Source organism: Cetorhinus maximus, chromosome 11 (assembly GCF_964194155.1).
Source record: "Cetorhinus maximus chromosome 11, sCetMax3.hap1.1, whole genome shotgun sequence".
NCBI classification, from domain to species: domain Eukaryota; kingdom Metazoa; phylum Chordata; class Chondrichthyes; order Lamniformes; family Cetorhinidae; genus Cetorhinus; species Cetorhinus maximus.
In genome coordinates, this window is record NC_135889.1 from 44,728,621 (window position 1) to 44,754,128 (window position 25,508).

The 25,508-nt window shown below is 42.4% G+C and overlaps 1 protein-coding gene across 2 annotated transcripts in view; it reads left to right on the forward strand.

Moving 5' to 3' along the window:
- The window catches only part of hibch (3-hydroxyisobutyryl-CoA hydrolase), a 145,969-nt gene extending 121,063 nt beyond the window's left edge, over nucleotides 1-24,906 (forward strand). For both annotated transcript variants that reach the window (XM_078551877.1, XM_078551878.1), the window contains 4 exons: nucleotides 775-856; nucleotides 17,962-18,081; nucleotides 18,639-18,672; nucleotides 23,681-24,906. In XM_078551877.1, the coding sequence (XP_078408003.1) occupies nucleotides 775-856; nucleotides 17,962-18,081; nucleotides 18,639-18,672; nucleotides 23,681-23,796 (352 nt within the window). In that variant the 3' untranslated portion in view covers nucleotides 23,797-24,906. The remainder of the gene's footprint in view (nucleotides 1-774; nucleotides 857-17,961; nucleotides 18,082-18,638; nucleotides 18,673-23,680) is intronic.
- Nucleotides 24,907-25,508: the final 602 nt, after the last annotated feature.

Genomic DNA, 25,508 nt, shown 5'->3' on the forward strand with positions numbered 1-25,508 from the left:
AAATAATCCAGCAACCTGTAAGTATTGATGATGATCCCTTTAAATAGCACTGGTGGAGGGATTCTTCATGCTGCTTAACGAATGTTTAGCTGTGTGAGGTAAGAGAGGGCATTTGCTGAGTGCTGAGCTCCAAATTGGCGCCACTGGCGTCAAATTAGCGCGTACACTGATTGCTATCACGTTCTGCCTGCGCTGCATACTTCCGGTGGACATTCACTGCATGCGTGCTTACACCCTCATCACTATAGCATCTGGCAGTATTCACACCGCTGGTGTGTGCATTCATTGCAGACATTGTTTTCAAGCCCTAAAGTCACTCCCAACATCTAAAAACGGGTGCTCAAACTCTATATCTCACCCTCTGTTGCTAAAACATTTTTAAATTGCTTGCAGCAACTTGATGCACAATATTGAATTCATATTTAGAAAGCTTTATTTTCCTACTGCTGTCATAAACTGCGCATTGGATGATTTATGTCTAAATGTTATTTGAGCTCCAATTCTTTTTTGTTCTATTTTAACTATTGCTGCAAACTATTTCTGAAGTATTCCCTGATTTAATAAAGAAATATTGTCACATTCATTCAGATTCACAGATAACACATTTTAATTAATCACGTAGAAATAGGGCTTCATAGCTTCCAAAGATTAATCTGCAGTAACCTAAACAAAAGTTTGGGGATCATAGCAGCTCGGTGTTGCATTGTGTATTGCTCTATTTTACAAGCTATCAGTCCAATACAAAACAATTTTTTATCTGCTTCTGTTCTGCAGACTATTTAAAACCAACAATGTAGAAGAAATACTACAAAACCTGAAGCAAGATGGTAGTCCATTTGCACTTCAACACCTGGAGGTAAGGCACTTCAGATAACAACAGAAAGATTTGGAGCAATGTTAAACCATTAGTTAAAGCCAGAGATGCATACTGATCCTCCAGTAATTTAACACTAATGCTGAGCCATAATGCAGTCAATTGGAAGGCCTACTGTTACAGTGGACAGACTTCTGAAGATAGTCATTCATCACTGTGTAGGAACTGTAGCACAACAAAAATGTAACTATAGCATTCAATAATTGCTTCATTGTGTATCGTGAAATTAAAATATAAGAATTACTGACTTTATAGAGAGCTCAGTATTAATTCTTCTCTTTCCATCAAACTAACCTAAATTATGCTGAAGTATGTTTCCAACTCTCCAGCATTTTCCAAGTAACCATTCCTATATGCATGATCCCAGACAGTTACTGCGAGTCTAGTTATCGGGCAGAATAATAGCTAAATCAGATCTTGTCAGAAATGGGAACCTTGCATGTGGGAACCCTCTTCTGTGCCAACCTCTCCACCTACCTAGGAACAGTGATGCCAATATCTGTGCTGACCAGCTGGTTAAATAGCTCAGGAGGTGACATGAGCAGGGGAAAAAATTTTGTCGTGTATTCTGACCTGGAGTACATTGCCTGGAAGTGTGGTGGAAGCAGATTCAATGATAACTTTCAAAGGGGAATTGTATAAATTCTTGAAAGGAAAGATTTGCTGTGCTATTGGGAAAGAGCAGGTGTATGGGACTAAATGGATAGCTCTTTCAAAGAATCAGCACAAATACAATGGGACGAAAGACCTCCTTCTGTACCATTATTATAGGAGAAACTGAGAATTGACCTTCAGGTACGATAATCGATGTTTAGGTCCTTCATGTTGTGATTGTAAGCATCCTTGATGTAGAGCTTTGGGCGTCCTACTGGTCGTCCAGTTCTGCCTTCCTCACCAGACAGAAAGTTCTTGGGTTTGTGACTGTCTTCCCACCTGCAGACGAAGCCGCCTCAGTTTGATGAGTGCTAACAAACTTGCGAACTCTGCCTTTGAGAGGACTGCTGCATTTGTGATTTTTGTCCTGCCAAGATATACCCATAATGCGCCACAGACAGCAAAGATGGAAACTGTTGAGTTCCTTTTCTCAATAGCTGTAAGTTATCCATGTTTCGCAAACATACAACAAGATGCTGAGAACACAGGCCTTGTAAACCATCAGCTTGGTCCTAAGAGTCAGCTTGTTGATATTCCATACACATTTCATGGTTCGGCCAAAGGTGGGATGCAATGGCATACTGGTATTGTCGCTGGACTAGTAATCCAGAGACCCAGGGTAATGCTCTGGGGACCTGGGTTTGAATCCCGCCACAGATGGTAAAAATTTGAATTCAGTAAAAATCTTGAATTAAAAGTCTAATGATGACCATGAAACCATTGTCTATTGTTATGAAAACCCACCTGGTTCACTAATGCCCTTTAGGGAAGGAAACCTGCCTTCCTTACCCGGCCTGGCCTACCTATGACTCCAGATCCACAGCAATGAGGTTGGCTCTTAAATGCCCTCTGAACAAGGGCAATTAGGGATGGGAAATAAATGCTGGCCTAGCCAACCATGGCCACATCCCATGAATGAATAAAAAAGTTCTGAACCAAGGGATGGATTATCTGCCACCGTGGACCCAAAGTAGCAGTAGTGTTATTTAATGTGATCAGGGGTGGAGACGTGACACCTTGTCCCTTGACCACGATTTTCTTGACACTTAATAATCAGGGAGAATAAGTTACAGGCATGGGAGAGCTAATCCATGAGTCTTTGTAGCCAAGTTGCCATGTGGGCGACTAGCGCAGCATTATCAGCATAGAGGAAACTCTCAGATAAGGAGGCGATGTGTTTTTGACTTTGCTTTCAGTCTTTATAGATTGTACAGCTTGCCATCTCACCTAGTGTGCAAGTAGACTCCTTCTATATCTTCAGGGAAGGCAAAGGTAAGGAGCATGGAGGAAAAGATACCAAACAGAGTGAGAGCTATGACACAGCCCTCATTCCATTTCATTCTTTCATTCCATTCTTCACTCTGAAACTGTTGGAAGTGGAGCCATCAAACTACAGTGGTGCATGTTGTTGTGGAAAGAGTGGATGAGACTGAGGAGCTTTGGTGGTCAGCCAATTTAAGTCAATCTTGCAGAGATCTGCTCTGCTGACCGAGTTAAATGCCTTAGTGAGGTCTATGAAAGCAAGGTAAAGAGGTATACTCTGTTCCCTGCACTTGTCTTGTAGCTGACTTGAACAGTTCAGCTGGGATTCTATCCTTGCTAGGGGCTGTTCAGTTTGCTAAGCAGTCTAGGACCTTGAGCTCAAGTGATGAGGGTTCTTCGTCTAACTCAACCATGACAGGATGCGGCATCAGAATGTCTAGCACAGACTGGGAGATGTCCACCCCACAGGAGCACAGTGCACAATGTTGTTTACACCAGCGAGACATCTGTTTACTTCAGTCATTGAGTACTTCACCATCTGCCAAATTCAGGGGGAAACTTTGGTGACAGTAGGTCCAAGAGCCCTCTTGACCCCTTCAGCTTGTAGGTTTCCATTGTCACAGGCAGTTTGGTTTTCTTGACATAAGTTGATTCATTGTTTATTTGCGTAATACCTCCCCTTCATTTGCACAGCTGTCTTGGTTATTTCCAGGTTACGCAGTGCTTTAGCTGTTGGTTTTATGTTGTGCATCGTGTTGGCTTTGTTTTTTGCATTAATAATTGATGTAATCTCAGTTGAATAGGTCTCTAACCAGACCTCCTTGCGGGCTCCGCCTTTACCAAATAATGCTTCTGCTGCTGATTGAGCTTAGTGGCTTCCAGGCTTTATCAATGTCAGCATTGGCACTCCCTGGTAAACCTTTGTTTAGTAGCAGTCGTTATAGTGAAAATGTGATGTGCTGGTATCTAGCATTGTTGCTGTGCAAGGGATGTTGATGCATGGAGGGCTATCATGTTTGGAACTGTGAAACTTTCAAAGATGCACCTTCACTCTGCTGCTGACGAGAGTGGTTGATGTCACAATCTGTGCTGTTGTAGGTGTGGGTGTGGAGAATGCTGGGTGGATTGCACCTTCTTGTGATGACCAGGTCTAGTTGGTGCCAATGTTCAGACCTTTGGTTATGCCATGATACCTTTTGGTGATGTCTGCACTAGAAGAAGATGTTGGTAGGAAAATGTGAAGTTGTTCACTTTGGCAGAAAGAATAAAAAAACAGAGTATTACTTAAATGGAGAACGGCTGCAGAATTCCAAGGCGCAGAGAGATCTAGGTTTTCCAGTGCATGAGTCACAAAAGTTAATGCATGTATAGCAAGTAATTAAGAAGGCTAATGGAATTCTATTACAAAAGGAATTGAGCATAAAAGTAGGGATGTTATGCTTCAGTTATACAGCGCATTAGTGAGACCACATCTCGAATACTTTGTGCAGTTTTGGTCTCCTTATTTAAGGAAGGATGTAAATGCGTTGGAGGCGATTCAGAGGAGGTTTACTAGATTGATACCTGGAATGAGTGTGTTGTCTTATGAGGAAAGGTTAGACAGACTGGGCATGTTTCTACTGGAGTTTAGAAGAGTTAGGGGTGACTTGATTGAAGTATATTAGATCCTGAACAGCATTGACAAGGTGGATGTAGAAAGGATGTTTCCTCTTGTGAGTGAGTCCAGAACTAGGGGGCACTGTTTTAAAATTAGGGATTGCCCTTTTAGGACAGAGATGAGGAGAAATTTTTTCTCTGAGAGTTGTGTGACTTTGGAGCTCTCTTTTCTCTCAGAAGGCGGCGGAGGCGGGATCATTGAATATTTTTAAGGCAGAGGTCGATAGATCCTTGTTAGACAATGGAATCAAAGATTATCGGGGGTAGATAGGAATGTGGAATTCGAAACACAAACAGATCAGCCATGATCTTAATGAATGGCGGAGCAGGCCCGAGAGGCCGAATGACCTAATTCTCCTACTCCATATGTTCGTATGTTTGTGACATAGAGCTCATTCAGGGCACAAAGCTCAAGAAGGCATTAACCGTTGTTGAACCAAGGCACACTGGATATGAATCACTGTCTGCCCCAACACGTGCATTGAAGTCAGCCAACATGAATAGCCTTAGAGACCCCCAATTAGCCCTTCACTCAGCACTAAAACCAGGCCAGAAAATATGTAGCCTCTGGTTAATCACTGAAGCTTCCCCCAGACACACAAGGCCTTGCACGACCCCAGCTGGACCTGAGGGGCAGGGAGAGCAGCTCCCTGAACGGCTGGAGGGAAGGGTCCCCTCCCCGACTCTAAAGATCAGCTCCCAGGGCCAATCCAAACCTCCACTTCCTGTGGCTTCCAGCCAGCCCCCCACACAGGCCATACATCATGCTAGGTCCCGGCTCCCCCCACCCCACCAAGGAAAAGCCCCACTTAAAAGTGGCCCTTCCGCCCCTCACCAACCTTCCAGTTCGCTACCTTTCCCACTTGCCAACTCTGTCCCACTCACTACCACTCTCCCGCTCACTGACTCTCTCCCACTCCCCAACTCTCTCATTCACGGCCTCCCTGAAATGCATCTATTCTGAGCTACTTAGCTATTCCGAGTTCCATATACTTACCACTTTTTGTTGAAGCTAGTATAGCATGATTGAAACAAAAAGCTAAAAGCTACTGCGGATGCTGGAAATCCAAAACAAAAACAGAATTACCTGGAAAAACTCAGCAGGTCTGGCAGCATCGGTGGAGAAGAAATCAGTTAACGTTTCGAGTCTTCATGACCCTTCGGCAGAACTGAGTATAGTTAGGAGAAAGGTGAAATATAAGCTGGTCTAAGGTGGGGGGGCGGGGGGAGAGAGAAGTTGAGGGTGTGGTGATTGTGGAGGTAAGCGAGCAGTGATAGGAGCAGATAATCAAAAGATGTCACAGACAAAAGGATCAAAGAGGTGTTGAAGGTGGTGATATTGTCTAAGAAAAGTGCTAATTAAGAATGGAAGACAGGATAATCAAGGTACAGCTCTAGTGGGGGTGGGGTGGAAAGACTAACAAAGTTTTAGTTTTAGATTTAAAAATAATGGAAATAGGTGGGAAAAGAAGAATCTATATAAATTATTGAAAAAAAAGGGAGGGGGGAGAAACAGGGTGGGGATGGGGGGAGGGGGAGTTTAAGATCTAAAGTTGTTGAATTCAATATTCAGCCCGGAAGGCTGTAAAGTGCCTAGTCGGAAGATGAGGTGCTATTCCTCCAGTTTGCGTTGGGCTTCACTGGAACAATGCAGCAAGCCAAGGACAGACATGTGGGCAAGAGAACAGGGTGGAGTGTTAAAATGGCAAGCGACAGGGAGGTTTGGGTCTTTCTTGCGGACAGACCGCAGGTGTTCTGCAAAGCGGTCGCCCAGTTTGGAGAGACCAAACGCAAACTGGGCGACCGCTTTGCAGAACACCTGCGGTCTGCCCGCAAGAAAGACCCAAACCTCCCTGTCGCTTGCCATTTTAACACTCCACCCTGTTCTCTTGCCCACATGTCTGTCCTTGGCTTGCTGCATTGTTCCAGTGAAGCCCAACGCAAACTGGAGGAATAGCACCTCATCTTCCGACTAGGCACTTTACAGCCTTCCGGGCTGAATATTGAATTCAACAACTTTAGATCTTAAACTCCTCCTCCCCCCATCCCCACCCTGTTTCTCCCCCCTCCCTTTTTTTTCAATAATTTATATAGATTCTTCTTTTCCCACCTATTTCCATTATTTTTAAATCTAAAACTAAAACTTTGTTAGTCTTTCCACCCCACCCCCACTAGAGCTGTACCTTGAGTATCCTGTCTTCCATTCTTAATTAGCACTTTTCTTAGACAATATCACCACCTTCAAAACCTCTTTGATCCTTTTGTCTGTGACATATTTTGATTATCTGCTCCTATCACTGCTCGCTTATCTCCACAATCACCACACCCTCAACTTCTCTCTCCCCCCGCCCCCCCACCTTAGACCAGCTTATATTTCACCTTTCTCCTAACTATACTCAGTTCTGCCGAAGGGTCATGAAGACTCGAAACGTTAACTGATTTCTTCTCCACCGATGCTGCCAGACCTGCTGAGTTTTTCCAGGTAATTCTGTTTTTGTATAGCATGATTGAACATTGTTTCAGGGATGAATGATATAAAGATTTGAATTAAATGTTAAATTGAAGACTGCACAAAAAAAACAATGTTTGATCCCTCCATTCTTGCAACCTACTGCCAGCCAGCTTAACCTCAGCGGTGGGGAGCTTTTAGAAATGACAATTCAGATCAAAATTAACAGTCACTTGGGCAAATGCGGATTTATTAAGGAAAGACAGCATGGATCTCTTAAGGGAAAATCATGTTTAACTAACATGCTTGAGTTTTTTTGATGAAGTAACAGAAGTTAGATGAGGGCAATGAGGTTGATGTGGTGTTTATGCACTTCCATGCTAGAAGCAGGCCCTGCCCACAAACCTGGCATGGCCCCAGTTCATTGATCACCACTGGGAGTTTCCACTGATTATGCTCCTTTGAAGGCCTTCAAAGAGGCTCCAAAAATTAAGCTGGAATCTTTTGGGCCAAAAAAACACTAATAGATACATCTAAAATGATTTTACTGATTCTGTTTTCAATTTACTAAGGAACTCCCTACTCTATTCCAATCTAGCTAGGAGCTAGTTTTGTATATTTTTTAAAAGTCACTTTCAGTAATTTAAAACTGTGTGACTCACAAGTGGTAGATTGGCACTATTAAATGCTTATTTTTTATGGTAAATGCATTTTCTGCTGTATTAATCAAACTGCATCAAATTATCACTCTTAAATATAATCAAGGAGTATTTTTGAAACAAAATTTTAAAACTGCTATCTGATTGCACTGGTTCATGGCACATTTGTATTTGGCATTTATACAAATAAGTGTGAGTGGCGGCTCGGGGTGGAATTTTAAGGACCAGGAGATGATAGTGAGGCGGGGGCTGAGGTGGTGAACAAAAACTCTGGCACCAGTCAATGTGCCAGTTTCCTGATGCTGTTCCAGTGCCGATTTGTTTCACCAGGGCAGGGGCGGGGAGGGCAGCTACGAGATCCTCCCAGTCCATTTAAGAAGGTCAATTCACATTGTTAAAGAGCTCATTGAGAGCTTGTTAACGAGCATGTTCTGATTTTCATGGGGTCACAGGCGCTGCAGGCGTTGTCTGGGGCAGACCAGGTAAATGGAGGTAGACACACACTGGGAAGCCCATCATGGCTAGCCCAGGGAATTAGCTGGATCCCATGAAAGGGTGAATAACGCAGGGGGAAACTCAGCCATTGGGAGACAGGTACCATCAGCTCATCACAGGTGGCAGGGACAGTGGGCAGTATCAATAGGGCAATGCAGTGGGTCGTCGCCCTCCTGGCATTTCAGGGGCATATGAGGAAGGGGCAAGGCTGCCAAACACAATTAGTGGGGGCACCTGAGCACAAGAAGGCTGCAGCTGGTAATGGTGGTATGACTGTCAGATTTTGGGTCCAGTGGCAATGTGGAGCAGCATCCTCTGCAGGAAGGGCAGAGCCCCAGGCATCAGCAGAGACAAGGACATGGAGGCCAAATATTTAGCAGAGGAGAAGGTGCTACCTTGAGATGACAAAGAATCAGTACCACAGAAGACTGTGACTCTCCACAGAGATCCGTGTCCTCATCGCTAAAGACCTCGCACCTTGCAGCACTGCTCACCATGCCCTGCCAGTAGATGTCATAGTCATTAGATCCCTAAACTTCTTCGGTCCAGGCTCCTTCCAAGGATCAACTGCAGACCTTAGTGACATCTCGCAAATGGCTACACACCACTGCATCTCGCAGGTCATTTTAAGCCCTATTTGTCAGAACCTGGACAGTTCATTCAATCCCTGACAGATGGGGCCCTGCAGGCACAAAGGACAGTAGTTTTCGTCTCCCATCACTGGATTCTCCCAGGTGTGTATGTTATGATCCCTGTAGGCACCTGAATACTTTTCAAAACAATTATATGAATTCCCCAGCAACCAACCAAAAAGAATCACATGACAGGATTTCACATTTTAAGACTTTTACTGTAACAAACAAACTAAAATCAAACTAGACTAAACATTACTTAATCGGCAACCAATACACCAAACTACATAGATGGTACTTCCCCACTAACTGACACAAGCAAAATACTTTAGGACCCATTTGTAGGTTATGCCACATTCCCAGCAAATATGTAGCCTTGACGATTAAGTCCCATGCTCCACCGGCTTTCCAGCAGGTTCCCTGCCACACCAGCACATGTCTTCCAGTGTCCTCCGAAAGTCGATCCATTCAGATTTTTGAGTATCCCTGAACCGGCTTCCAGCAGCAAGGCTCACACGTGGGACTTGAAGTGTCAGTTTTTATCTGGCACTCATAAAGGAAAACAGTGCACATTTACAGGAAAAAGACACACCAGTGACCCATTCAGTGCTCTGTGCAACACTTTGGGCCTCCAAATTCGACCACTTATACAATGCTCTCCTTATGATCTCAGAGAAGGTGAATGCAGCCTGCTCACTTGCCTCTGCCTGCAGCTGAAATGCTTGTAGCAGTCATCCTTGTCATGGAGGTAGCTGTGAGGACATCTTCAGAGGCTGCTGCATCTGCAGGAGCAGCCTCTGTCACTGGACCGTGCTTTACAAATGCTCCTTTTGTCAGGGGGGCCAAGGAGGCCAAAGATGATGATGACACCCCGTGTAGGGCAGAACCCGCATTCTCCTCGGTGACTGTCTTGGCTGCACTCCAGGTAACTGGAGGGGTTACCAGCTGGGGTGCACCTGGAATCCCAGACATCTCTGCACCATCAATGCCACTGACTGGTCCAAGCTACATAGTATGGCATGCATCCAGTGCATGTCAGTGTGCACCTCTTGCATGCCCTCCAAGTGCTTCTGCATATGACTCTCCGTGAGACTGGTCACTTTCTCAATGGAAGAGCTGATAGGCTCAAAACCCAAAGTGATGCACATGGGCCACATGGACGACTCCATTCTCTGCCTATGACCCTGCACTTCCTCAGGGAACTCCCAACGTTGGAGCTCATCTGTTCCTGCTGGTCTAAGTATAGCCTCCTTTCCAGTGACTCCTGAGCCCCTGCATCTGTAACAAAAACAGAATTACCTGGAAAAACTCAACAGGTCTGGCAGCGTCGGTGGAGAAGAAATCAGTTCCTTCGGCAGAACGGTCATGAAGACCCGAAACGTTAACTGATTTCTTCTCCACCGATGCTGCCAGACCTGCTGAGTTTTTCCAGGTAATTCTGTTTTTGTTTTGGATTTCCAGCATCCGCAGTAGCTTTTAGCTTTTTGTTTTTACCCCTGCATCTGTACCCAGGTGAACAAATCTGTGCCTGTCCTCCATCCTCCGAGGGCCTCTGCCCACAGCTGCCTCTACCTCTGGCATCTCCTCTTGCTTACTAGTTTCATGCTCAACATCCAGTTTCACCCTATTCAACCGTGTGCAAGGACCCACTGACATGAACATATCTGAACTAGTGAAGGGTACACTTGTAAGGTATGATGATGCTTCTTCAGATGCTTCTTCAGAGCTCTGCTGTGGCTGCTGTTGGCCCAGTGGCGGTGAGGATGTTGGTCTCCTTGGCTCGAGATCTACACTGTGGAAGATACGAAAAGAGATTATGAGAACTAGCCTTGCACAACAAAAGCATCTGCAGTGCTGAGGATTTCCAATGGAACTCAGTGTTAGGGCATGCTGTCGGATGGGCTGAAGCACAATGCACATCCCTTAATGAATGCCTTGCCCTCTATAATCTCCATCTCCACTGCGGATGCCCATTTCACCATACTTCCTGATGGCCCGTGACCTTGGGGATGCTCATTGCCCTCTCCATAGTTGTGATCACATGAAGACAGGGAAGCCCTCCTCCAGTCTGTGTCCTCTTCAGGGCATTAAGTGCCCATTTCTCCTGTAAGGACAAAACAGAGCACAATAAAGTACTGCTGTCCTGTATGGCCGATTCCAGATACTTCTGTTAATTAAAAGTTGCATGTTTCAGTACTGGCAGGCTCTCGGCATCGCTATAGAGTGACTATCGCTTTGAGCCATTCTGAGGGGTCATTAGGTGTGCTTGGCATACACTCCTGTCATGTTCAGGAGCGGTTTGTGCCCTGAAGGTGCTTAATAGGTCTGTCTGATGGAGGGTGAATGACCAGAGGCCTGTCCTGAGGATTGTGGGTTGCATGCACCTTGCTGCAAGTCATCGAACCCTTTCTGACATTTCTTCTACTGACTGTGTCAGCTGTGTCCGTCCAGGCCTGTTTAGTCCAGGCCTCCTTCTGCTGCCCTTCAGAAAGAAGACCTCTCTCCTCTCCCTACAGGCCCTCCCTACAGGCCCACATCTGAGAATCAAGGGGCTGCCCTGCCCCGGGTTCTTGGCCTTTGGCTCTCCTGAAACATACTCTCAATTTAATAATTTCTAAACTGAAGCTACAGTATTCAAACATCAGCCCAAATGGTTGCTGTGGTCTGTTTAAACCCGGCTTCCACTTGAGTGGACCCGCCTCCATTCCCGTCCCTGTGACCTCTAATTGGCTACCAAACCATTCTCTATGCCAAGTAAAAGGGTGCCCCCATGAAGCTTGGAGCTGATGACTGTTTACCCCCGGGCAGATTCAAGACCCAGGATCTGTCCCAACTTCCATTTCCCACCCCGGTGGGTAAATGCCTGCCCAGGATCTTGGATGGGATGGGAAGCACTTTTCAAAATGAGTGCAATTTACACTGGAATCGCCGATTGTACCCAAAGCAAAAACTCTACCCCTATATCTTTTTAGACTCAGTTACCTTAATTATTGATGGGATTACTGAACCATTCTATGCCCTTTCAAGATTCCTCCAAGTCATGTCCAACATCAAGAAGTACTGATTCAACAATTTGCATTTATGTAGCACTTTTAATGCAATAAAATAACCCCAATTAATTTGAGGGGAAGTGGTAAGGGATTTCATGGGCTTCAGAGTCAGTTTGAGGATTGCCAGGGTCAAGCCCTCTCGACTGTACACCACTGTTAGTCAATTCTCCCAACTCAAACACCAGGCATGAATCAGGCATGTGGCTGCAGGTGTGCAGAAGATATTTCCTGATGTAACTTCTTAATCCAGAGCTGATTTTTATACACAGATACTGGCCTGTGGACACAAACTGGGAAATATTATGTGAAGTCCAGCATATATCACCATAAAGACGATAGTTATATCGAGTTACTGTTACGATGAAGAAGTCAACTTGCAGTGTTGTGGCTAACAAAGAAATATTTTCCAGGTGTATTACACCCAATTGAGTAATTTTGAAGGGCAGTCACTGTTGTTACATGGGCAAACATGGCAACTTGCCCTACACACGGTGAGGTTTCACAGATAGCAATAAATTAAAGACCAGAGAATCTGTTTTTGATGATATTGATGAAAGGCAGAATGTGGGTCACATTACTGGTCTTTGACTAGTGCCATAGGATCTTATCTGTCTCTCTGAGTAAGATGATGAGGCTCTGGTTTAATATTGCATCCCAAAGGCAGCACTTGTGACCATACAGTGCAGCCTCAATCCAACACTGAAGTGTAAGCATAGGTTGTGTACTGAAGTTCACAGTAGGGCTTGAAACTTCTGACTCAGAAGTGACAGCAATACAATGTAAAGCCAACCTGACACTAGTAGTTAATGTAGAAATGTTAACCTATTCTTTGAATCTTCTTTTAGTATAAAATTTGGTAGCACAATTTGTATAGAACAATGTTTGGATATAAAAATAAATGTACTCGCTGCAAAGTAGGAAAGATGGTGATGTAATGGTAATGTCACTCAACTAGTAATCCAGAGGCATAGGTTAATGCTCTGGGGATATGGGTTCAAATCTCACCATGGCAGCTAGTGGAATTTAAATTCAATTAATAAATCTGGAATTAAAAGCTCGTCTCAGTAATGATGACCAAGACAACTATCATTCATTGTTGTAAAAACCCGTCTGACTCACTAATGTCCTTTAGGGAAGGAAATCTGCCATCCTTACTTGGTCTGGACTACATGTGACTACAGACCCACAACAACGCAGTTGACTTTTAACAGCCCTCTATACAGATAATGTCCCAGACACCACCATCACCATCCCTGGGTATGTCCTCTCCTGCCAGCAGGATGTACCCAGCAGAGGTGGTGGTACAGTGGTATACAGTTGGGAGGGAGTTGCCCTGGGAGTCCTCAACATCAACTCCAGACCCCATGAAGCCTCATGGTATGAGGTCAAACATGGGCAAGGAAACTTCCTGCTGATTACCACGTACCGCCTTCCCTCAGCTGATGAATCAGTGCTCCTCCATGTTGAACATCTCTCCTCCTCACAGTCGTTGTGGAGACAAAGTCCCACCTTCACATTGAAGATACCCTCCATTGTGTTGTGTGGCACTACCGTCATGCTGAATTTGATAGATTTTAAGCAGATCTAGCAACTCAAGACTGGGCATCCATGAGGCGCTGTGGGCCATCAGCAGCAGCAGAATTGTACTCAAACACAATCTGTAACCTCATGGCCAGACATATCCCCCACTCTACCATTACCATTAAGCCAGGGGATCAACCCTGGTTCAATGAAAAGTGCAGGAGGGCATGACAGGAGCAACACTAGGCACACCTAAAAATGAGATGTCAGCCTGGTGAAGCTATAACACAGGGCTATTTGCATGCCAAACAGCATAAGCAGCAAGTGATAGACAGAGCTAAGAGATCCCACAACCAACGGATCAGATCTAAGCTCTGCAGTCCTGCCGCATCCAGTCATGAATGGTGGTGGACAATTAAACAACTCATTGGGAGCCCAACATGTCAGCGCAAGAGATAAAGCTGAAGCATTGCTACAATCTTCAGCCAGAAGTGCCAAGTGGATGATCCATCTCTGCCTCCTCTGGAGGTCCCCAGCATCACAGATGCCAGTCTTCAGCCAATTTGATTTGCTCCATGTGATATCAAGAAATGGCTGGAGGCACTGGATACTGCAAAGGCTATGGGCCCTGACAATATTCTGGCAATGGTACTGAAGACGTGCTGCAGAACTTGCTGCGCCCCTAGCCAAGCTGTTCCAGTACAGCTACAACACTGGCACCTACCCGGCTATGTGGAAAATTGCCCAGGTGCATCCTGTACATAAAAAGCAGGACAAATCTAACCCGGCCAGTTACCGCCCCATCAGTCTACTCTCCATCATCAGTAAAGTAATGGAAGGGGTCATGAGCTGTGCTATCAGGTGGCACTTGCTTAGCAATAACCTGCTCACTGACACCCAGTTTGGGTTCTGCCAGAGCCACTAAGTTCCTGACCTCATTGCAGCCTTGTTTCAAACATTGACAAAAGAGCTGAACTCCCGAGGTGAGATGAGAATGACTGCCCTTGACATCAAGGCTGCATTTTACTGAGTGTGGCATCAAAGAGCTCTAGCAAAACTGGAGTCAATGGGAATCGGGGGGAAAACTCTCCACTGGTTGGAGTCATACCTAGCACAAAGGAAGATAGTTGTGATTGTTGGAGGTCAGTCATCTCAGCTCCAGGACATCGCTGCAGGAGTTCTTCAGGGTAGTGTCCTCGGCCCAACCATCTTCTGCTGCTTCATTAATGACCTTCCTTCCATAATATGGTCAGAAATGGGGATGTTCGCTGATGCTTGCACAATGTTCAGCACCATTCACGACTCCTCAGATACTGAAGCAGTCCATGTCCAAATACAGCTAGACCTGGATAATATCCAGACTTGGGCTGACAAGTGGCAAGTGACATTCGTGCCATGCAAGTGCCAGGCAATGACCACCTCCAATAAGAGAGAATCTAACATCGCACCTTGATGTTCAATGGCATTACCATCACTGAATCCCCCATTATTAACATCCCAGGGGGGTTTACCATTGCCCAGAAACTGAACTGGACTAGCCATATAAATACTGTGGCTACAAGAGCAGGTCAGAGGCTAGGAATCCTGCGACAAGTAACTCACCACCTGACTACCCAAAGCCTGTCCACCATCTACAAGGCACAAGTCAGGATTGTGATGGAATACTCCTCACTTGCCTAGATGAGTGTAACTCCCACAACACTCAAGAAGCTTGACACCACCCAGGACAGATCAGCCTGCTTGATTGGCACCACGTCCACAAACATTCACTCCCTCCACCGTCGCACAGTAGCAGCAGTGTGTCCCATCTACAAGATGCACTGCAGGAACTCACCAAGGCTCCTTGGACAGCATCTTCCAAACCCACGATCATTACCATCTAAAAAGACAAGGGCAGTGGATAGATGGGAACATCACCACCTGGAAGTTCCTCTCCAAGCCACTCACCATCCTGCCTTGGAAATATGTCGCCGTTCCTTCACTGTTGCTGGGTCAACATCCTGGAACTCCCTTCCTAACAGCACTGTGGGTGTACCTACACCACATGGACTGCAGCAGTTCAAGAAGGCAGCTCACCACTACCTTCTCAAGAGTAACTAGGGATGGGCAATAAATACTGGCCCAGCCAGTGAAGCCCACACCCTGTGAATGAATAAAAAAAGGAAAATGGCCGAGCAAGCCACTCAGTTTAAGGGTAATTAGGAATGGGCAACAAATGCTGGCCTTGCCAGTGATGCCCACATCCCATGAAACAATGAAAAAAAGAAAGTACAGCTAAAAAGCGCAAACAGAGGGGCAAGGGTTAATGTTGGTTCTGTAAGCCAATGTATTACAATATGTTAGTTTCAAGGAAGTTTGCCAGGAAATTTGATGAGGCCATTGGGGAAATAAATGTACCTGACTCGGGGAGATGGCTGATTTAAAGTATGGTTGAAGTGATATCACTGAAACGCCTGGGTTAATGACAATGTATGTTTGCATTACCCATTAGAGGCAAGAGAAAATGTGAATTTGCTGCTAGCCTGACATTAGTACATATCTATATCACCTTACATCTGTGCTCTAGACCAGTGCACTGTAAAGGAACTTCTTTCCAAAGCAGATAGTCTTTGGACCCATTCCAAAGCAGTGTAATATAAACTACCTGATCTGCTGCCAAAATAACATGCTTATTTGATGAATCCAATTGCATTGCCAGAAGCAATGGGATGACCGAGCACTGTGATGCACATTGTCTTTACTAACAGGATCTACTCTTAACTAATGTGTGTTTGTCAACTCTCAACAAAACATTGATACTGTAATGGTGTCAGCATCTTAATGGTGTACTTAAAGCATTATATAGTTGCTGACATTACTAACTTTATACAGCCAATAATGGTGATGCCAGCATATCATTCTGTATGTATGTGACCAAACACAACCTTCTATAAAATCATCTTCCCCATGACCCTGGCCAAATAAAGGTATGTAATTTAAAAAAAAAATATTTGAGAGAGCAATACCTATTGACCTGGAATCAACAGTATTCCTCAACAATCAAATAATTTTATCCAGCATCGTGATTATTGTACTGGTCTAGCAACTCAATAGTTCATTAATTAATATGCTATCATGTCAAGTCATGACACTAAATTTAATAAATCTGATGATTTGCAGGCTAGCACCAGAAAAAAAAATAACCACAAAAGATGTTGGAGTTTTGTAAAATAGTTCATTTATGTTCTTCAGGGAAGACAATCTGCCACCCATGATCAGTCTGCCCTCTGATTTTAGTCTACTCAAGCTACTCAATTGTGCAGACTATCGCTTGGCTCACTACCACCCAGGGGGAAGTTATGGATAGGCAATAAATGTGATCTGGTCAGTGTTTTCCAGAACAAATGTCAGTGTTTCTGAGAACCACTTTTGTTTTTAAGTTTCTTCCCAACAGCTCCCACGTCTTTGTTAGAGCTGGATGTGATGGCTTTTCTGAACTAGACATTGTGTCATTGCTCAGACATGTAAAGTTACAGACAGCAATTGTGTGTACTCAAAAGGCAAGCTGCCATCTGCATTTTCTCCAGTCATTGTAGCATACTGCTACAAAAAGTCTACAGGAGAACAACAACAACTACAGCTTACATTTATATTGCACCTTTAATGTAGTAAAATATCCCAAGGTGCTTCACAGGAGCATTATCAAATAAAATTTGACAATGAGCCACATAAAGAAATATTAGAGCAGGTGACAAGGTTTGGTCAGAGAGAGACAGAGGTTTTATGGAGTGTCTCAAAGGTGGAAAGAAAGTTAGAGCATTTCAGGGAGGGAATTCCAGAGCTTGGCAGTTTAAGGCAAGGCTGATAATGGTGCAACAACTAAAGTTGGGGATACACAAGAAACCAAAATTGGAAGAGCGCAGATATCTCAAAAGGTTGTGGGCTGAAGGAGGTTCGAGATAGGGAAGGGTCACGAAGGGATATGAAAACCTGGCAAAACCACTGAAAATTGAAGCCAAAATTGACAAATATGATTGGCAATTCAATCTCTTTACGAATTTAACCTCTGGCTTTACTGATGATGATAAGTCAGGTTCCTCATATGTAGAAACACAGCAATTTCTCTAAAATAGTCTAATGTGTTCCACTCCAAAGCAAGAAAAGTGGTTTCCTAATTAAGGCTACCTATACCTGCATAAGTAACCTCTGCATGCTTTGACAAAGCTTAGTTGGAATTGTGCTGTAGTTCGGTCCGGTTGCAGGCTTGATCCTTGGTCAGTGGTCAAATGATAGCAGAAAGATGGAGGTAGGTGCTATAATTCACCTCAGCATCCCAGGACAAGTAAAGGATCAAATTGGGTAGGATTGTTTCAGTTGCTATCTGCTTTCCCCTAATGGACAGGATGGGGCTCAGTTGCTGATAATCTCCAAAACACTGCTGGTACTCACTTACTAGGCTTGTGCATGGATTATAATGGCTAGTTAGGATGGGTTTGGTTCTATAGGTGCTTGTCGCTGCCCAGTATCTTGCCTTTCTTCAGGACTGGGTTGGGCCGGAGGTGGCAGGAGTATAAAGTTAAAAGTATAATGTAATGTAACTTGTGCTAAAATATATTTACCATTACCATTTACTAAAGTTTTCTCCAAAAGAGAAAACTGCATATTCAATGATTTGCTCATATTTCAGCAGACACCCAATAGCTTCATGCATTTATGATTTACTGTACAGACACTGAAGAAAATGTCTCCCACATCCATGAAGATTACTTTTCAACAGCTTGAAGAGGGAGCCACAAAGAACCTGTCAGAAGTTTTAGTTATGGAATACAGACTTAGCCAAGCTTGTATGGTAAGATGATGTCAGAGATGCAGACAGGCTCTCTTCTTAAAGGACAATTAAGCAACAAATTTGTTTGTTTTATTGCATGACACGTGCTGATAAATTGCAATTACTAAATGCTTGAGTCAGAATCTGCTTAATTGCAAATGAGCCTGACAAGCTTGTAGTTCATGTTCAGCTTTCATAATAAATGGAAACAAGACATCTTTGTAGGAACCACACCAACTTATTAACATTGAAACATAGCTAAGGATGCAATTGTGTTCCTTATAAAGTACATTATATATTACTTTGCAGACAATTCATTCTGGTACTTGAGCTAGTAAGGGTAGTTTTGAGGGTTAAAATATGCTATATTAGAATAAGACACAGGTGCCCTTGATGCCATGAATGTTTGTCACATTGACAGTAGCTGTTTCCTTAGACATTTATTAGTATAGAAGCTTTAAAATACTGCTGTGTAAGCATAAAATTAGTTGAAGAAAGATAAAGTTTTCATGTTATACTAAGATATATTATTTGAAAGTTTATTGTGCCATTTATTCTTTGCAATTTATCCCTTCCAGAGAGGCCATGATTTCTACGAAGGTGTGCGTGCGGGTAAGCCATTGCCAGTGAATCCTGTTCACAGTACTCCAACTTTTAAACTAGAAGTTAAATCCGTGGCTAAGCTAGATCTCTCTTGGTGACTAAGTACCCAAATGTGCTGCTTGGTATTTACTAGGTTAAACAAATCAGAAAGATCCCAGGTTCACTCCCCGCTCTGTAGTGACTCAGCTGACAGCATTAGGACGCCACAATTGCCTTCTACCTCTCTGGCTTAGAAAAGCAAAAAGAAAGAATTGCACCCATATAGCACTCTTCATGATCGTATTTTCTATGTTTCTATCATAGGATATCCTAAAACACTTCACTGCCAATGAAGTACATTTGAGGTGTAGTCACTGTATAATGTAAGAAATGCAGCACACCGCTATCTCCCAGAAATAACATTGTCATAATCAGATAATCTGATTTTGTGCTGTTGATTGAAATATTGACCACAACAAGGATAATTCCCATGCTGCTCTTTGAAATGGTGCCATGGGATCTCTTGCGTCCACCTGAGAGAGCAGATGGGCCTCGATTTTAACGTTTCATCTAAAAGACACCTTTCTGACAGTGCAGCAGTCCCTTAGTAATGCACTGGAGCGTCAGCCTTCATTTTTATGTTCAAGTCTTGAAGTAGGAACCCACAATCTTCTGACTCAGGCGAGAGTGCAACCAGCTAAGCTACAGCTGACACCAGGGAGCAGGGGGAAAAGGTTAACCAGCACTCGCATCCTGATTGCTATTCAAATAGTCTTTTTGAGATGTAGATACTAAGTGACGATAGGATCACCAATCAACAGCCATGCTGAAATAGCCTAGTAGTATTTAAACGGAAAGACTTCGCACATAGGACAAATATGTCAGAGCCATTGACACTTGTAGAATCTAAAAGATATTGGAGGAGGGGAAAACAGTACACCTTTCTGGGTTTGGAACTCAAAAGGAACTTAACTTTATTTAAAACAAACAATTCCTGTATGCAATCATTAACAAGAGCAATAGCTAGATGCCCTTAAGGAAAAGCTCTGCAGCATATTTCCTGGATTCATTATTGTTGATATTGCAATCCTCCTTGGTGAATGATCATATCCTGGTATGGTTTTTGCCTGACTTCCCCCTATCTAATTTCTACCAAGTGGTTGTCCATTGGAGTTTGCGTAATGCCAGTGTAACTGATCAGACAGCTCAAATTGTGGCACTATTAAATACAAATTTTTTGGAACTTGAAGTTCACAATTGATAAAAATATTGCCAATGAGTTCATGATCTAGTTATTTATATTATTTATTGATACTTAACAATAACACTTATCTATTATCATGTCAAGCATATCTTTTGAGTCCCTTGAATTTGTGGCCCACTTGAGGCTCGGTAGTTAATTATTTGGAACAATTGAATACTTGAAAAGCGAAACTCTGCTGAGCATTACACCAAACATCAATTGATAATTTACCATACTCAAATCTGATGAGTCATGTTCCAAAAATAATCTCACTGGTGTTCCCTGGAGTTATTTTTTCATTGTGCTACACTTGTCCCTTTTAATCTTTACTCTCTCATATACATATATTTGTACAGCTGTGATTATCAACATTACAAGTTTACTTCACAAAGCAGCTGCTATTTGGATGTGGCATAAGGAGAGAGTGGAATTCTACTCTATTAATATTTCATTACAATCCAAATCAGAATAGATGCAGGGGCTATCAATCAGTGGAGAATTTCGACTGAAAGGGCAGGTGTTATTACAAGAAAATTTGATCAAAGAGTTTGGATGACCTAACAAGTTAACGTGAATAATTTCTAAGTAATTTTTTCCTAAAGCCTGAAATAGTTATTTTCCTGTAAACTCCCAGTTCTTATGTTCTATCATAAACATATTGTGCCAGACCCAGATTTCTTTGGAAAAATAATGGCTGATAATGATGCACATCATTATTAATATGTATATCAGCCAGCAAATTCAAGAGTTTAAGAGGTATTGCATGGGTTGTGAATCTCCAGAACTTGCTGTTCAATGTCTGCCACCAGGCTATTTGTTTTGCACAAAGTTCATTGTGCCCTTAGCCTCCCTGTTAACATACCACAGAAAGTTAAGCCTGGTAATTAAGAATGTAAGTAGCTTAACAACATAATAACTGTTAAGGCTGTGCCAATCAACCTCTCTGGCACAGAAATTGAGCTATTTAAACTGTGGAGTCTCTTTCCTTGATGTAGCGAATTGTTGGAGATATTTATATTGTCAATTTTTAACTGTTTTCTTTTTTTTTCACTTGCTCTTAATCCATTCTACTCCTCTTTCTGTTCTTGATTTGACTCTAATTCTCCTCTGTTCCTTTGCTTCTTTCTCAATCCTTAAATCTCATTGGTTAAATAGATGCACTGTTACTCCTGATGTTCACTAAGGCCCCAGATACCCTTATGACATATACCATTTTGAGCTGAAGAGTGCAGAAAAAGGCCTAACTGGGTTTGAGCAAGATGGCCTGCTCCAGAAAGGTTTGGCTCATTAGTGTTTCATGGTTGTGCTGTTATTTTGAAGAATAAGTATATGACAGGCTGTTTGTGGGCAATTCTTTTGCTGCAGCATCAGAAGTATCGTGGCCATCTTTAACCAGGGCACTATCGACATAAGAGACTGTTAACAAAAATGAAAGCACATGGAATTAGAGCAACCTGTTGGCTTGGATAGGGAATTGTTTAAAATAGGGGATAATGGGTTGCCCTCAAATTGGCCAAATATGACTACTAAGGGCACAGCCTTTTACTTTATTTATAAGTGACTTTGTTGAAGCAATGGAGAGCCGTATATCTAAGTTTGCTGACAACACTAAGTTGGGTGACACAGTAAATAGGGTAGAAGGGAGCAGAAAGTTTCAAAGGGCATTAATAGATGAAGTGAATGGGCAAAACTGTAGCAGGTGGTGTTCTCTGTGAGAAAGTGTGAGGTCATCAATCTTAGACCTAAAAAAAGACTCAAAAAGTTTTCTAAATAACAAGAAGTTAGGAACTGTCTAGGAACAGAGAGATTCAGGGAACCATATACAGTAATCACCATAAACTAGTGGACAAGTACAAAAAGTATTTTAAAAGGCTAATGGATGTTGACCTTTGTTCCAAGGAGGCTGGAATACACAGGGTGAAAGTTGTGTTATAGTCATAAAAAGCCATAGAGCACATCTGGAGCATGGTATTCAGTTCTGGGCACTTCAATTCAAAGGATATGTTTGCCTCATAGTGGGTACAGTTCAGATTCAGCAGAATGATATCAGAGCTAAAAGAGTTGAATTATGAGGGCAGGTTTCATGGACTAGTTTTGCATTCCCATGGTGTAAAAGATTAAGGGATTATTTCCTTGAGATGTTTAAGATACTTAGAGAAGATGATAGGGTAGATGGAAACTATTTCCTTTGATGGGAAAAGTCCAGAGCATGGGGGCATAACCTTAAAACTAGAGCTAGGCTACCCAGGGATGATGTCAGAAAGGTCAAAAGGGTAGTGGAAATCTGGGACTCTGAGGCTGGATCAATTGAAAATTTCAAAACAGATTGAGAGATTTTTGTTAGGCAACCATGTTAAGGATTACAGAACAAAGGCGGATAAATGGAGTTAAGATAAAGATCAGTTATGATCTAATTGAATGGTGAAACAGGCTTTAGGGCCATATTCTATGCTCCTGTGTTTTATTGGTATGTGATTTGTCAACATCAAGGCCTGCTCAGAAGCCAACATTTGCATTGTTTCCTGGACTTCTTGTGCAAAGTTTCAGTACTGAAGTAAATCACACTGCACACTGAAAGTATATACATTCACAGCATTTGTTGCAGGATATTGTACTGTGCAAAAATACAAATCTGAGTGATGACTCACAGAAGAATTCAATATGATGGTATCTAATCTAATCTACAGTGGATTACTAGGAAAGAACATTGTATTACATACTTTTCATCAAAATTGTAAGTCTTAACCAAGAGCTTTCAATCAAACAATTTTAAAGCTAGAAGCATTGATAAGTCTAGAGACTGATTCAGACAGCTCCCTTGTGGCTATATATCAGGGACACAGAGCAGTGGTATTGTTGGGCAATTCTCAGTTCTGTTCTCATGTTTTAGTGCAGAATGTCCATAGATGTGTGTCCAATGGAAATGGGTTTAATTTATACTAAATAAATTCTGGAAGGTGCAGCAGATTACATCGCTATTTTACATTAAAGCAAAGGAAATTGTACCTTTGTGATAAATTAACATTCCTGGGGAGATGACATTAAAATCAATTTAATGAAAAGACAGAAACCAATACTGTTAAGTTTAATATATAACTCCGTAAATGTAAAGGAAAGTAATTCAATCAATCCATCACTGTGTTTTACTAATTCTGATTCAGTTGAAACAGGAAAAGATGAGTGAAAATGAGCAATGTAAATTGCCAGCATCAGACTTCTGATGAAGAGATATGAGATAGGAATATTCCAGAGATCAGAGTACTTTTATCAGTGCAACCTTTTTCAGTATTAAGTCACTTTTGGTTTGCATCCTATTCAACCACTGAAATGGCACATTTCTGTGTGAGAGCAGATGTTTACTGCATATTTTATATTGTAAATAGTGTGCTATTGATGTATATCAGGGAAAGCACTAATGTGTTCATAACAATATGTCGGAGGTACAGGATCAAGAATCATTGAGATATTTGAAAAGTGTCAATGAGGCTACAGTTTTCTCACAGCTACTGAACCATTGGTGATCACCACTGTTGACTAGAGCTACCAAATGGTCACTTTGTAACCAATATTGTGGCTAATGAATTGACTGAGCATAACTAAAGGCGGCTGAAGGAGTAGTATGGCATCAACTAACTAGAAGTATCACTAGATGAAAATGTAATGAAAAGTGCACTTTTATATCTCTGCTCCTAATTTTTCACACTGCATCTATACTATTGTTTTAAAGGTATTTGTAGTTCACTGATTATCATTTTACTCTTTTATGGGTATAATATCTGGTTTGTGTCCTAACAGTTCTGATTGACAAGGATCAAAGCCCAAAGTGGAAACCAGCAACCCTAGAAGAAGTGACGGAGGAGTATCTGAAGAGTTGCTTTAAGTCACTTGGAAACAAAGAACTCAAATTGTAATTTTTAAAAATTGTTTCATGGGATGTGGGCATCGTTGGCAAGGCCAGCATTTGTTGCCCTTCTCTAATTGCCCTTGAGAACCTCGTGGTGAAATGGATGAATGAATTAGGAATTGAAAAAGAAAATTATGAATGGGCTTCAAATCTGTTTATTAAATCTCTTCATTAAATTACCATACTTATTGGCGTTTGACGTTGACAAATGACAATTTTGTATTACAAGTATAATAAATATACCCAAACACTATCATTGTGTTCTTTTGGTTGGGCACAGGTATCAGCTACCAATTTGTAACAACAGCTTGTAGTGTCATTAATTTAGAAAACATGCCAAGCCAATTCACAGAGTTAAAAAGAAAATGACTGCCATGGCAAAAAAGTAGATATTAGATGGATTGACTAAAAGCTTGGTCAGAGAGAGAGAAGTTTTAATGAGGGTGTTGGAGTAGGAGAAGGATTTAAGGAGGGAATTTCAGAACATGCAGTCTCATGCGGCCGAAAGTACAGCTGCCAATGGTGCATAGACAAAACTTAGGGAGAGGAAGGTGAGGGTGCGCAGTGGTGGTGCAGCAGAGTGCTCAGAGAGGTTGAAGTCAGAGGAATGGAATGTTTGGGAGGGGTCGCTTCTGTAGGACTGGAATTGGTATCAGAGATGGGGGGGGCAAGATCGTGACATTTTTAAACAACACTTTTGGGGACCTGGAAGCAGCATATGTTAGCATGGGGAGTGGATAATGGGTAAATGGGGATTGAGACAGGATAGGATGCAGGTGACAGTGCACTGGTTGGGCTGAAATTTACAGAGAATGGAAGGCCAACCTGGAGAGCATTGTAATAGTCAAGTCTTCAAACTATTTGCGTGGACAGATTTAGGTGTAAGCATTTCATGTTGCTTGAACCTGTTTATAATTTTGAGTTTTAAAGAAACTGATACAGATTTTTATAGGAAAAAACTGGTAAGTAAATATCCGCTAAAAATGAGATAATTCAATGAAGAAGCTATCAAAGAAGATGGGGTTATTTATGTAACATTTGTAATGATGAATTTGTATCTGTTATGAGGTGTGAAACCATGTCATCATCAATAAAATTTACTGATGCACCAATAAAAGCCCAGTGTCAAGCTCAACACGGCTAGAGAGAGAGTAAAACATGAGTGGCTTTTCATCTAAATCTTGATGGTACCAGCATCCAGTCAATGCATATGCCAAAGCAGAGATCCTATAAATTCAGATTTTCTGCCCTCTGCCATACTTTTTGAGCTAATGAAGTGGATTGACTAGGTCATCATGGAAACAGGCTTCTCAATTGGTATTAGAACATTAGAAACTTTATAAATGGTTCCCTTTGCCAGGTACCCTGTGCCAAATTGACTCCGAAAAGATATGGTTTATAATATCTTACATAGATATGAGGTAATGTGAGTATCTGGCAGGGTCACAGCATGCAGATGAGGTTCTTGTTTAGAGGATATCAATAAGATACACCACTGGGATTTTTAAATTCATTGATAGCACCTTCACAAACACAAGGAATTGTCATGGGAAGTCAGATACACTCAGTGCAGCATTAGCTAAGAATTGTCCAGAACTAGAACAAACATATCACTATACTATAAAGGGAGAAACCATATACAGATCAAACATTATGCGAAAGTATCCTTAGTGGCAATGATAAGAAAATGCATTGAGAGCAAGAGTGTGAATTTAAGTT